At 41.2% G+C, this 12,571-nt stretch overlaps 1 protein-coding gene across 7 annotated transcripts in view; it reads right to left on the bottom strand.

Annotated features, from left to right (window-relative positions):
• Positions 1-12,571, bottom strand: part of PTPRZ1 (protein tyrosine phosphatase receptor type Z1) — a 387,789-nt gene that overhangs the window by 138,712 nt on the left and 236,506 nt on the right. For all 7 annotated transcript variants that reach the window (XM_075345050.1, XM_075345051.1, XM_075345052.1 and 4 more), the window contains exon 11: positions 5,229-5,275. In XM_075345050.1, coding sequence (XP_075201165.1) covers positions 5,229-5,275 — 47 coding nt within the window. The remainder of the gene's footprint in view (positions 1-5,228; positions 5,276-12,571) is intronic.

Here is a 12,571-nt window from a genome sequence, read left to right as displayed (position 1 = left end):
CAGCTCTGCTACATCTGAATTTACAGTGCCTGATCATTGAACATGTCTGCACACTGTAACTGCAGGCAGAGAATGAGCCGAGAACAGCAGAGACATCACTCAGGTTAGTTGTGATCACAGCGGGAGGTCCCCACAGTCCTCCCCTGACTGTAGGTAACCTAACCTCAGGATACTTCATTAAACTCAGTGACCCCACCTGAGAACAGGATAGCTGTGGTCACAGGTGGAGGACTAAACTGAGTGACATCACTGTTGATCGCAGCTCATTCTCTGCCTGCAGTCACAGTATGTGAACATGTTCCATAACCGCGCGCTGTAATTTCAAATGTAGCAGAGCTGAATCATTGTGGGACCTTGAATCGATTACGTCAGACCTGGATGTTTTCGGGATTAATAAAGTGGTCAAACAGGGTGGGTTTTTTTTGCCTTTTATTCCAAATAAAGGATTTTTTCGGTGTTTGTGTTTATTGACTTTCACTTACAGATTAGTAAAATGTCTCCCATTGCTAATCTAGGGCTTAGTAGCAGCTGTGAGCTGACATTATCCCCTTATTACCCCATATTGTCACTGCACCAGGGAAATCAGGAAGAGCCACATAAAGTTCCGGGATTGTCACATCCAATGGATGCAACAATTTTGGGCAGCTGCAGGCTGCTATATTTAGGCTGGGTGGGGCCCAATAAGCTTGGGTCTCACCAGCCTGAGAACACCAGACACAGCTGGCGGGCTTTATTTTGGCTGATCATCGAAATTGGAAGGCCAGCACAGCATTTTTTTAAAATTATTTATTCAAATATTTTTTTAAAAAAGCCACATGAGGTTCCTCTTACTTTGATACACAACCAAGATAAGCTCACGCTTGGGGGCTGCAGCCTGTAGCCGTAGGCTTTATCTGTGCTGGACATCATAATATGGGGGGACCCTACGCCAATTTTTTTATTTATTTACTTATTTTTACTGTACGATATAGACCTGCAGACAGGGTCTGCGACTAGAAGTGTCAGACACGCTGTCAATCAGCATGGGGGTGTGTCTTACTGCAACCAATCACAGATGCTGGTGGGCAGGGGAAGAAGTGCAAATGCATGAAGACTAATGCGCGGCCCCAAAAGTGAATGAGCGGCTGCGGGAGCAGTTAAAGTCATGCCGTAACCTCGTTAAGTATAGCACCGCTTGCTTTCTTATTTTTTTTTGTATTACCCAAGTGCTGGATCCAGATCATTAGCCAAAATGCCCTTACAGTCTGGGTCCACCCATCACTAGTCCTAATTCCTCACCAATAATGACCTCTGGAAAGTACACATCTCAGAAGACAGGAGAGCACATACACAGTGCAAAGCGGATGCAGTGAAAAGTCATAGGCTCCTGTCTCTTGAACTTCACACTTCTTCTTAGAAGGTCTTTTAAATCAGAGAGAATGGGGTGGTCTCCAAACCCAGACCACCATAAATCTGCTCCGAATTAAAGTGAACCTGACAGCTGACACATGCTGCCTGATCCACGTTTCCCTATAAATGTTTAATAATGCTACTACCTGTGTAGTCAGTACTGTGTTTTCTATATGGTCTGCAGTGTGATGATGGCTAATAACAACTCCTCCCATCATCTTCCTACCATTGGTAAGGATATGCTGGGAGTTGCAGATTAATGCAATGAACTGTATATGCTGAGGGTTGATCTGACATAGCAATTGCTCGCTATACTAATCTTAGTGATCTATTCATGTAATAATGGTTGCTCTTATTTTGCATTAATGTATTGACGGTATTTCTGGCCATATATTCATGCACTGACGGTGGTTCTGGTGATGTTTTCATGTACTGATGGTGGTTCTGATGATGCTTTTACCTACTTATGATGGTTTTCGTGCGTTATTCATGTACTGATGGTGGTTCTAATGATACATTCATGTACTCATAGTCATTGTGGTGATGTAATCATATAATATTAGTGGTTCTGATGTATTCATGTACTGATGGTGGTTCTAGTGATGTTTTCATACACTGATGGTGGTTCTGATGATGCATTCATATACTGATGAGGGTTTTGGTGCTGCATTCATGTACTGATGGTGGTTCTGGTGGTGTTTATTTACTAATCTTGGGTTTGGTGTTGTATTCATGTACTGATGATAGTTCAGCTGGTGCATTCATGTAATGATGATGGTTCTCATGATGTTTGCATGTTCTTATGGTGTTAATCATTACGTATTAAGGTATACGTAGCAGTATTTAATTTATTAGACTTGATAGTAGATCATGATAAGGTCAGTGTGTTGCCCATTGCACACACAAACAACACAAAGAAAGAAAATACAGCCGTCTGAACAAGGCCATATATGTCAGCCAAACAAGTCTTTGACTAAAGTCCCCATACATTTTAGATAGCTGTCTGATTGTTAGGCTGGCAGCTATCTAGCCCCATATTCCCAACTCTGCTGAGCCCTTCTGCATTTTTATGAGAGAACTGCTGCTTCATACTGGTGGCTTATCTCTTAGAGAACTAAAGAATCTGCAGTTCGAAATTAGACTTGCTTGATCATTATCTTCCCCATCATCATCATGGAGGCATCTTACACATTAAACTGTTGGTCCAAATCATCAATATCAGCAAGTTTAGCCGATATTAGTCTAATGTGCCTTAACTACTATCTTAAGAGAATGTGCACCCTTAGGATATGTGCACATGAAAACCTGGTCAATTATTCAGGCTGAAGACACCTCAGGAAATGCCCGCTATCTTTTGACCTGAATAAAAAGTCTGAATATATGTACATATGATCCTGACCGTTGTAACAAGATGCTGGCATGTCATGATATAAAGACAACTTCTGTTCCAACTGTACTAAACTATATAGTGAAGGAGCAGTTAGTACATAACATGCTCAAAATTTCAAAAAGTCTGATCCAACACACTTTGGTTGTTATTCAGTTAAATATGGTTTGGACTATTTCCTATATAGATACAATATTGCAGTTTATTTGTGTATTAGATTACATAAAAGATTAAATGATCTTGAGTAGAGATGGGTGAATCCGCAGATGCTCGGGTTCGTTGGGTCCAGCCGGATTTAAAAAAAGTCAGGTTTGGGACTGTACTTGAACTTGAACCCAGACCTCAAACCTCATATATGTCTATGGGAACCTGAACTTGTGTACTGTAAAATGGTGTTAGTAAGGTCTAGGGGGCTGCAAAAGGAAGTGAAAAGGGGATGAAAGCAGGAAAATGATACTTAGCAAGCTGTCACACTGCTTCCAGGTCTGCTCATTAACCCGTATAAATATGCACTGCTTACCCTGCCCTCTCTCTCTGACAGCATCGGTGATTGCTTGCAGTCAGACTGCTGGCGTACTGGCGTCTGTGATTGGTTTCACTCTCCCTAGATGTCTATGTCCCGCAGTGGGTGTAAAAATAAATAAACAACAAAACCGGCGTGGGGTCCGCCCCAATTTTGATACCCAGCCTAGATAAACCAGACAGCTGGGGGCTGGTATTCTCAGGCTGGGGAGGCCCATAGTTATTGGGCCATCACCAGCCTAAAAATAGCAGGCCGCAGCAGCTCAAGAATTGATGCATCCATTAGCTTGCCCAATCCTGGCGCTTGACCAACTCACGCCAATTGGCCTGGAACGGTGGCAATCGGGGTAATATAAGGGGTTAACGACAGCAGTAATTCATCAAAAAATAACTAATCGTGTAAGTAAAAAGAAATAAACGCAAAGAAAAATCCTTTATTTAAAAAAAGACCCTCTTTCTCCAATTTACTAATGCCCAAAACACCCCTACATGTCCAACGTAAACCACACCATGACATCCCACGATGATTCCGGCTCTGCTACATCTAATGTCGCAGTGCACGGTCACATTAAAAATGTGACTGATCAGCGTAGAACGCACTGACAGAGCTGCAGCTTTGAGTTCACTGAATTCATTCCAGGTGAGTTCATAGAGTTCACTTGAGGTTAATTCACTGAGTTTGAGTTCAATTGAGGTCACAGCTGGGGTACCGTGGGAACTGATAGCTGTGACTTCAGGTGAACTCACTGACATCACCACTCTCACTGTTTCTCTGTCAGTGTGTCACGCAGGCCGCAGTGCTCAGTCACATTTTCTAATGTGACCACACACTGCGATAGAAAAAGCCTGGATCCATCATGGGATGTCGTGTCTGTGGATTATGTTGAATCTACAGGAATGTTTTGGAGGTTAATAAATTGGAGAAGGAGGGTGTTTTTTTTAAAATAAAGGATTTTTCTCTGTTTGTTTTGTGTTTATTTCTTTTTACTTAAATATTTTTGTTTATTTACTTTTTACTTAAATGACTGGAAAGTGGGTGGGTCTCATAGACCCCCTACTCTTTACTAATCCAGGGCTTTGTGGCAGCTGTGATTTTTGACAAATTTGCCAATGCTCTGGGGTAATCGTAAATTCAAGGGCAGCTTTGGGCAGCTATTTTTAGGCTGGGGGGGCCCAATAACCATGGGCCTCCCCAGCCTGAGAATAGCAGCCCCCAGCTGTCTGCTTTACTTTGGCTGGGTACCAAAATTAAGGGGGGGCAAGACATTTAAAATTATATATTTAAATAATTTTTAAAAAAAGCCAAAAAGCCACATGGAGTACCCTGTATTTTAATACACAGCCAAGATAAGGCACACAGCTTGGGGCTGCAGCCTCCGGCTGTCTGCTTTATCTGTGCTGAAAAATATGGGGGACCCTGTGCTATATTTTTCAATTATTTATTATTTTTACACTCAACTCCAGGATCCAGACAGCCAGTGTGAGGGCAACCAATCACAGACACTGGAATGCTGGCAATCTGACTGCGACAAATCACAGTCGCTCTCACGGAAGACACGTAATGTCCGTGCACAGACCCCGAACTTTACAGTTTGGGTTCGTCCCATCATTAATCTTGAGATTTATTCTAATTACTGTATTTCACCTCAAGAATGTATTTTTGATCCTAACTGGTAATTATTGAAGTTTTATAGTTTTTTCTATTTGCTCTTCAGGAGAAAAGTTAGAACGTGGTATGTTTGTTTTTTAGTGTTAATGACTATGTACTATGCACAGCTCCAATATCATAGCTGCAATTCTAATCTACTGGTTCTTTTCTTGGGTAGCATTCAACTGAGAAGGAGAAAAAACCCCCATAATTCTGTTGTACTTCACTCTTCATACACAATTTACATGCACATATAAGATCTCATTGAGAAAGAAATATTACCCCTATATCCTCTTCTGTCTCCGTCACATCAAGAAAGAGGTCATTTCCTGAAAAAAAAAAATAACACCAGATGAGAATATGAGCCTTTAGAACCACTAATGATGTATACAGTATAAGATATTAAAGCAGTATTAAGCCATATTTGTGTATGTTGTTCATGGCAACTGATCTAATCCCCAAATTAATAATGTCTGACTATTAGTGCAGACACGGTCCTCACTTTTCTGTACAGGTAACAACTAACAAATTGTGTACAATGTTCTTTGCTGGGCAGGAAGTGACATCTAAAAATGATCTTTGCTGGAAAGGAAGTGACATCTAGAAATGATCTTTGCTATGCAGAAAGTGACATATAGAAATGATCTTTGCTGGGCAGGAAGTGACATCTAGAAATCATCTTTGCTGGGGAGGAAGTGACATCTAGAAATGATCTTTGCTGGAAAGGAAGTGACATCTAGAAATGATCTTTGCTGGGCAGGAAGTGACATCTAAAAATGATCTTTGCTGGAAAGGAAGTGACATCTAGAAATGATCTTTGCTATGCAGAAAGTGACATATAGAAATGATCTTTGCTGGGCAGGAAGTGACATCTAGAAATCATCTTTGCTGGGCAGGAAGTGACATCTAGAAATGATCTTTGCTGGGCAGGAAGTAACATCTAGAAATGATCTTTGCTGGGCAGGAAGTGACATCTAGAAATGATCTTTGCTGGGCAAGAAGTGACATCTAGAAATGATCTTTGCTGGGCAGGAAGTGACATCTAGAAATGATCTTTGCTGGGCAGGAAGTGACATCTAGAAATGATCTTTGCTGGGCAGGAAGTGACATCTAGAAATGATCTTTGCTGAACGTTGGGTAAAATTCTCTTTATTGTTCTCGGCAGCACATCATGCTGTGTTTACAGGTCCTGTGCTGCCGAGAACAATGGCAGCCTATGTGCACTGAACGATCTATTACTAATCGTCCTCTGCCCGGGTGCGGTTTGTCTCTCTACACAGGCTACTCAGTGACCGCTGACTGGCAAACAGAGGGAAAATGAAAAAGAAGGAAAGTTCTGCACCAACATTTGCTCTATGAAGTTTTGATTTTTTCCCAAGAGGTAGACTTCAGGAATAAATCAGTTTGGCTAAAATGGACATGATAGAAGCTAATTATGAGCTAATAACATACTATTGTAATGGTTTGCTAGGTGCGGCTCTCTAGCTTTTCTTTTTATGGTGGTTTGTGAGTGCCTTCTCATTCTGTAACAGATCACGTTGCACATCCTAATAAGTCATATGGCTATTTATTACAATCCTTATATGCCATATTGTACCTTATAGTTCTGTTCTCTTACATGGTCATGAGGTGACATTTCATTTTAAATATTATTACAGTACTCAGGCCTTTAGTGCAGAATGTTTTACCAGATATATAAACTCTTTTAGTTTTCAAAGTTCTTCATAATGGGAACCTGGCAGGATGATTTTACTACTGTAACTAGTGATATGGCTATACTGGTCATATTACGCCAATAAAAATGATACCTGCTTAGTAATAATTCCTTGTGCCTACACCGATAAACTGAGCTTTAAGCTCCATGCAAATTAGGCTGGGAGTGCAATGGAGGGTGCTTCAAGAGCACCAACATCGCCCCAAGCAGTATCAGCTTAATTTGCACGTAGCACTAAAGTGGCTTCATGTGGCATTTTTCATTGTTGACATGACGGATGACTACCAAAAAGTAAACTATATCTTTGTACTGTGTTAGCCAGAAAAATATTAAAAATTGAGATTGTCCAGTGGTTGATACCTTTTAATGGTTAATAGAATAGATAGTAATAAACAGTAAATGTTTGAGGCTACTCAAGTCTCTTTATCTACTTACTATGCCTGAAGAAGTGGCTTGCGTAGTCTTGAAAGCTTGCTGTTATTACCATCAATTCAGGTAGCCAGGACTCTTTTTAATTTTTTACATTTTTCTACCAAAAAGGTATCGTTTTTAATGTTGTAGTAGGACATATATAGTAGAATTGTTAATGATATCATTTTTACAGTTTCTCTTTAAATGGTGAGTGATTATGAATTAATCATTTTAAAGTACAGAAAGCTGTGTAGATTTCATCATTTTGGTCTGTATGATAATTTCATAATTCCACATATACTATAATAAGTACATTAATGTAGGACTTTTAGTTATTTTTTCCTATGGGACTAAGAACTTAAAGGACACCTGTCACCATGATTTTCTCTTATAACCTGTGGCCACCATCACTAAGCTCTTGTGACACCCCTGCGGTAACCAGGTGTCACAAAAATAAGGTAATGCTTATGATTAAGGACTTATCTACATTCCAACTGTCCGAAACGCGTCAAGCCATGATGTTTTCATGGAACCGATGATGTTTTTCTTGGATTTTTAATCGTTGAATAAAGTTTCTACACTTTTATATATTTTTCGTTGGATTTATATTTTTCCTATCCTGGAATTGGTGCTGAGTCCCGTCCTTTCTCCTTGCTGTCACAAAAATAAGGTAACAACAAGGTAACAGCTCGAGTCCAACATAACTGTGCCAGTCACAGCACACCAGGACATTTACACTCGCTGTACCCGGCTGGGAGACTCACCTAGCCAAATGACAGGGCTGGGCACTGTTAGATAACTGTTAGACCAGACCTGGGTGAGGAGAAAGTGACCTGGGATGTGTGGCTAGTCAGTCGGAGAAAGGAAGTGAAAGAGGAAAGAGTTGTGAGTTGAGGAGAGGAGTAAAAAGGAAAGGTATCAAGACAGACAACAGACTCTTGAGACACATTGAAAGTAGAAAAGCATTCGCAAAGACCTGAATAGAAAGATCAGCCACTCAGAGGAGAAAAGTGGCTGGAGAGCAAGAGAGCAAGCGACAAGGACAGAGGGATCCTGTGGGGTGGACATCCAGGGCTCAGAGTGCTTTGCACGCACGGGGTGCAAATCCCAGAACAGACCAGGACTTCAAGCCATTTGTTAACTCTGTCAGGCGAGTGGGTTTCCAGGACTTATCTGCCACCACTAATGTCCAAGGCATCAGTAGCAAAGAGGAGACCGGGAAAAATTCCCTTAAATACTTCAAGCTGCCTGCGGCAGGATCCAGACACCAGGAGGACCTCCAAGTGCTCCACGCCAGGGAGGACCCACATACACCAGAGTGCAAAGGTGGAGAGTGGCACCAGGTTGGCTGGCACAGCCACCAGGGACACGGGCGCACCTGGGATCCAGTACGTCCCCAGGGCGTGAAGCCAGTAAGTAAAGACAATCAAACTGCACTCCCTGTCTGGACTGACTTATTGCCGTGCGACTCCACGTTAACCCTTCACCTACCCCTGGGGAAAAGCCCTGCTCGCGAAGGGCACCACCATCCACACTGCCCCATCCATCATCAGCGAGAACCCGCAGCGGCGGCCCTACCATCCCTAGCTGCAAACCGCAAGTGGCGTAGTTGGACTTTATTTTTCTTTTTCTTTTCATTTAAAACTGTTCGACGGTGCCCCCGGGTCCGGGACCCCTCGAGCCACGGACCACCCGGATCTGAGCAGCTCGGCTGCCCAGGGCGCAACACTCTTATATACAGCATTCTAGAATACTATATATATGAGCCCAGGTCAATCTGTGTAATGTAAATAACCGCTTTATAATACTCATCTAAATTGCGGTCAGGGCTGATGCGTGTTGCTGCTCTCGGTCTGGCACCTCTTCTATGTTGTGCAATAGCCGTCCTCCTGCCCAGCCCCATGTACATGATGTGTCCTGCATCATTCAAAGAGAGAGGTCTCCATTGCGCTCCTCCACATGCACACTTTGATCTGCCTGGCTGTCCAGCGCATGTGTGGGTGGTCTTTGACCTTTCCGCGTGCCTGTGTGTTACAGTACTTTGCTCTGATCAAAGTGCGCAGGAGCACAATGGAGTCATGTCTGTGAATGACACAGGACACATCATGCACACAAGGCTGGGTAGGAAGACGGCAATCACACAGGATGGAGGAGGCGCCAGACTGAGACGAGCAACACCCATCTGACCAGATCGCCACCTATGTGGCTATTATAAATATTTTTTTTTACGCTATACAGAGCGGCATGGGCTCTTATTTACAACATTCTGGAATGCTGCATATAAGAGCTTATTGGTGGTGGCTGCAGCTCATAAGGGAAAAGCCTGGTGACAGGTTCCTTTAAAGGCAGGTAATTGCTAACATCCTGCCTGTTCTGCACAAAGATTATCTCTGATGGCTCAAACAGTGATTCCACTGCCTGGCAGTAACTTCACGTGAGTAGAGCAGAGCAGAAGAGAGGAAGCTGCACTGTCAATGTGACATCACTGGAAAAAAGGAGACTTGCTGGCAGGATTGGTCCTAGATAGCTCTGAGTAGGCAGAGATCATCACCTAGCAGAACAGGCAGTAGTTAGTAACTGTCTGCGTGTAAGTTATTAGCCCGATAAGAAAAAAAATTACCAAAGTAACGGACAACCCCTTTAAATTAAAGTGCAAACTAACAAGCTAGGCTTCCATCTCTAAACTGGTCTCATTCCATGTGAATTTCTTAACCTGACTATCTTGGCCAGAGATGTGCAAACATTTGCTTTATGGTTATTCCATAATTCTACTGTAAAGACAAAACATGGCACAGGTTGGCTGTGAAGATTTAGGACAGTGACTAAAAGCTCCGTCACACACAGAGATAGTCTTTGGCAGATCTGTGGTTGAGGTGAAATCATGGACATATTGTTCCATTTGTACACAGCCACAAACCTGGCACTGATTGTCCACAATTTCACTGCAACCGCAGATCTGCCGCAGATTTATCTCTGTGTGTGACAGGGCCTTTAGAGAAACCACCAACAAGTTGTTTAAAAACAAATTCAGTGGGAATAAAAAAAGAAAAGGTTTTTCTTACCTTTGACACAAAATGGAGATAAGATTGTCTGTATTCCACATATTCACACTCTGCACATTTATACATATTAATTTGTAGCAGGAAACCATCTATATTATTAGGAACCAATGATTGTAAACCTTGGGCTCTACCGCAAAAGGATTGCTTGTACTTATTGTGGGGCTTACATTTGTATGCTGTAGCAATAAACATTTCTAACATACTAATTAGGAGACTATTAGCATTTGATAGCATAAAGGATGTTACATTATAAGTATAGCAGTATAAGGTCAAAACAATGACAATGAATGTTAAACACAGATGAAAATCATACATGATACTGGACATGTCAGATATTAAATGTACATACAGTTACAGACATCACAAAGTCAACACAAGTTACTGATTTCAAGACATTTGATAAGTGTTTGTGGAAATGGTGAGCGAGTGTTCATGCAGGTGGGTGAAAATATCACATCTATCCATCCATGAAAGGAGAATCCTATGCAATAAGAAGAAATGCAGGCAACATCCGTTCATTTCTACAACGCATGTGATTGGAACTATATGTGTAATGTGAGCACGATGCAGTAACATAGAATATTATAATAATTAGCGTAATTACTATTGTTGGATTTACTATACATCTGCATCTAGAAATATTGCATAGGACCCTAACACCAGCAGATTTAGTGATTCGTGAGCAAGGAGAAAAGGTGACAAAGAAATGGAGTTGATGGTAACACAATGATTGATGGATGTATGCAACCAATTATGACATAACATAATACATAATATTAATTATAGAACTAGGCTTCAGGAAGTCAATGATCTGGTCTGAAAATGACGCAAATGGCAGAAACGTCACACTTAAACCTAAAGCACGACCACAAATGATGATACATGTATTAAGAACACACATGATATATTGACAGATGCAAGAATTAGTAACAATGATCATATAAATGCTTCATGAAATTTACTTCTTACATGATAAGCTTTCTTACTAGTCCAATACAATAATTATAGTTTATGTAGATTGCGTTATGAGTAAAGTGAAAATTATAGGTCTCCCATTACAAAGCATAATTTGACGTAGTTTAGGTAGTTAAAATGTGGGGGGTTTAATATGTAAGGTATATGTTAGAATCTAGACCAACTTAAAAGATTATTCAGGATAAGAAAACAAGATTTTTTCTTGAGAAGGAGTACTATTTCCTTCCGGTTGTTTGGTTTTGCCATGTGGCCTAATGTAAGAGAATTGGGTTTAGCTGCAATGAAAGGCATAGACCAAGCAGAACAGTGGTGCAGTTTCAGGAGGAACGTGGGCTCTAATCCTGGACAACACATTTACTATATACTGATTCCCCTTTTCATACTGTTCATGACACAGATAAGACACAATTTATGCTAGCGCTTACAGCGGGATATCCTCTCTCTGATATTTCTACAAGACTTACTAAGTATTGAGATAAATCATGTATACAATACAAGTGGTACTAGAAAGTCAAAGAACTAATTCAGCTATTCTATACCTGTATCTAAGGTTTAATCTAGCTTCTAAATAGCTCAGTTTGGCCATTATCCAGAAAAGCACATGAAGGAATGATTCCGACAGTAAAAATCACTTTAACAAATAAAATCTTACAGAATTGAAAAATATTTGTGTGAAGATAACCTGGAAGTCTAAAGGAGTTTTCCCACGAACAAAGTTCATTTTAATCAATAAATCTTGGAATAATAATAATTTATACAACTGGATGTGTTTAAAAAAGATCTTCCTGGGCTGAGATAATTTTATAAATGTGTCCCTGCTATGTACTGTGTAATGGCCTTGTCTGACCGTACAGGAACCTGGTCTGATCATACCACATCTCCTGTGCTGAGATAATCTTATATATGTCTCTGCTATGTATTGTGTAATGGCCGTGTCTAACCGTACAGGAACCTAGTCTGATCATACCACATCTGCTGTGCTGAGATAATCTTATATATGTGCCCCTGCTGTGCACTGTGTAATGGCCTTGTCTGACCGTACAGGAACCTGGTCTGATCATACCACATCTCCTGTGCTGAGATAATCTTATATATGTCTCTGCTATGTACTGTGTAATGGCCGTGTCTGACCGTACAGGAACCTGGTCTGATCATACCACATCTGCTGTGCTGAGATAATCGTATATATGTGCCCCTGCTATGTACTGTGTAATGGCTGTATCTGACTGTGCAGGAACATGATCTGATCATACCACAGCTCCTGTTCTAAGATAATCTTACATATGTGCCCCTGCTGTGTACTATGTAATGGCCGTGTCTGTACAGGGACAATGTCATGATCCTTTCTGGTGGCTCTTCAAATTTCTTTGTACATTTGGTACACGTCACACAGAATGTGCATCTTTTCTGCCAAAAAAATACTGCCATAAAAATGAACCATACTATAAATGTTCCCCATGATA

Source organism: Anomaloglossus baeobatrachus, chromosome 4 (genome assembly GCF_048569485.1).
Source record: "Anomaloglossus baeobatrachus isolate aAnoBae1 chromosome 4, aAnoBae1.hap1, whole genome shotgun sequence".
Classification (NCBI taxonomy): domain Eukaryota; kingdom Metazoa; phylum Chordata; class Amphibia; order Anura; family Aromobatidae; genus Anomaloglossus; species Anomaloglossus baeobatrachus.
This window is presented reverse-complemented; position numbering and strand designations above follow the sequence as displayed.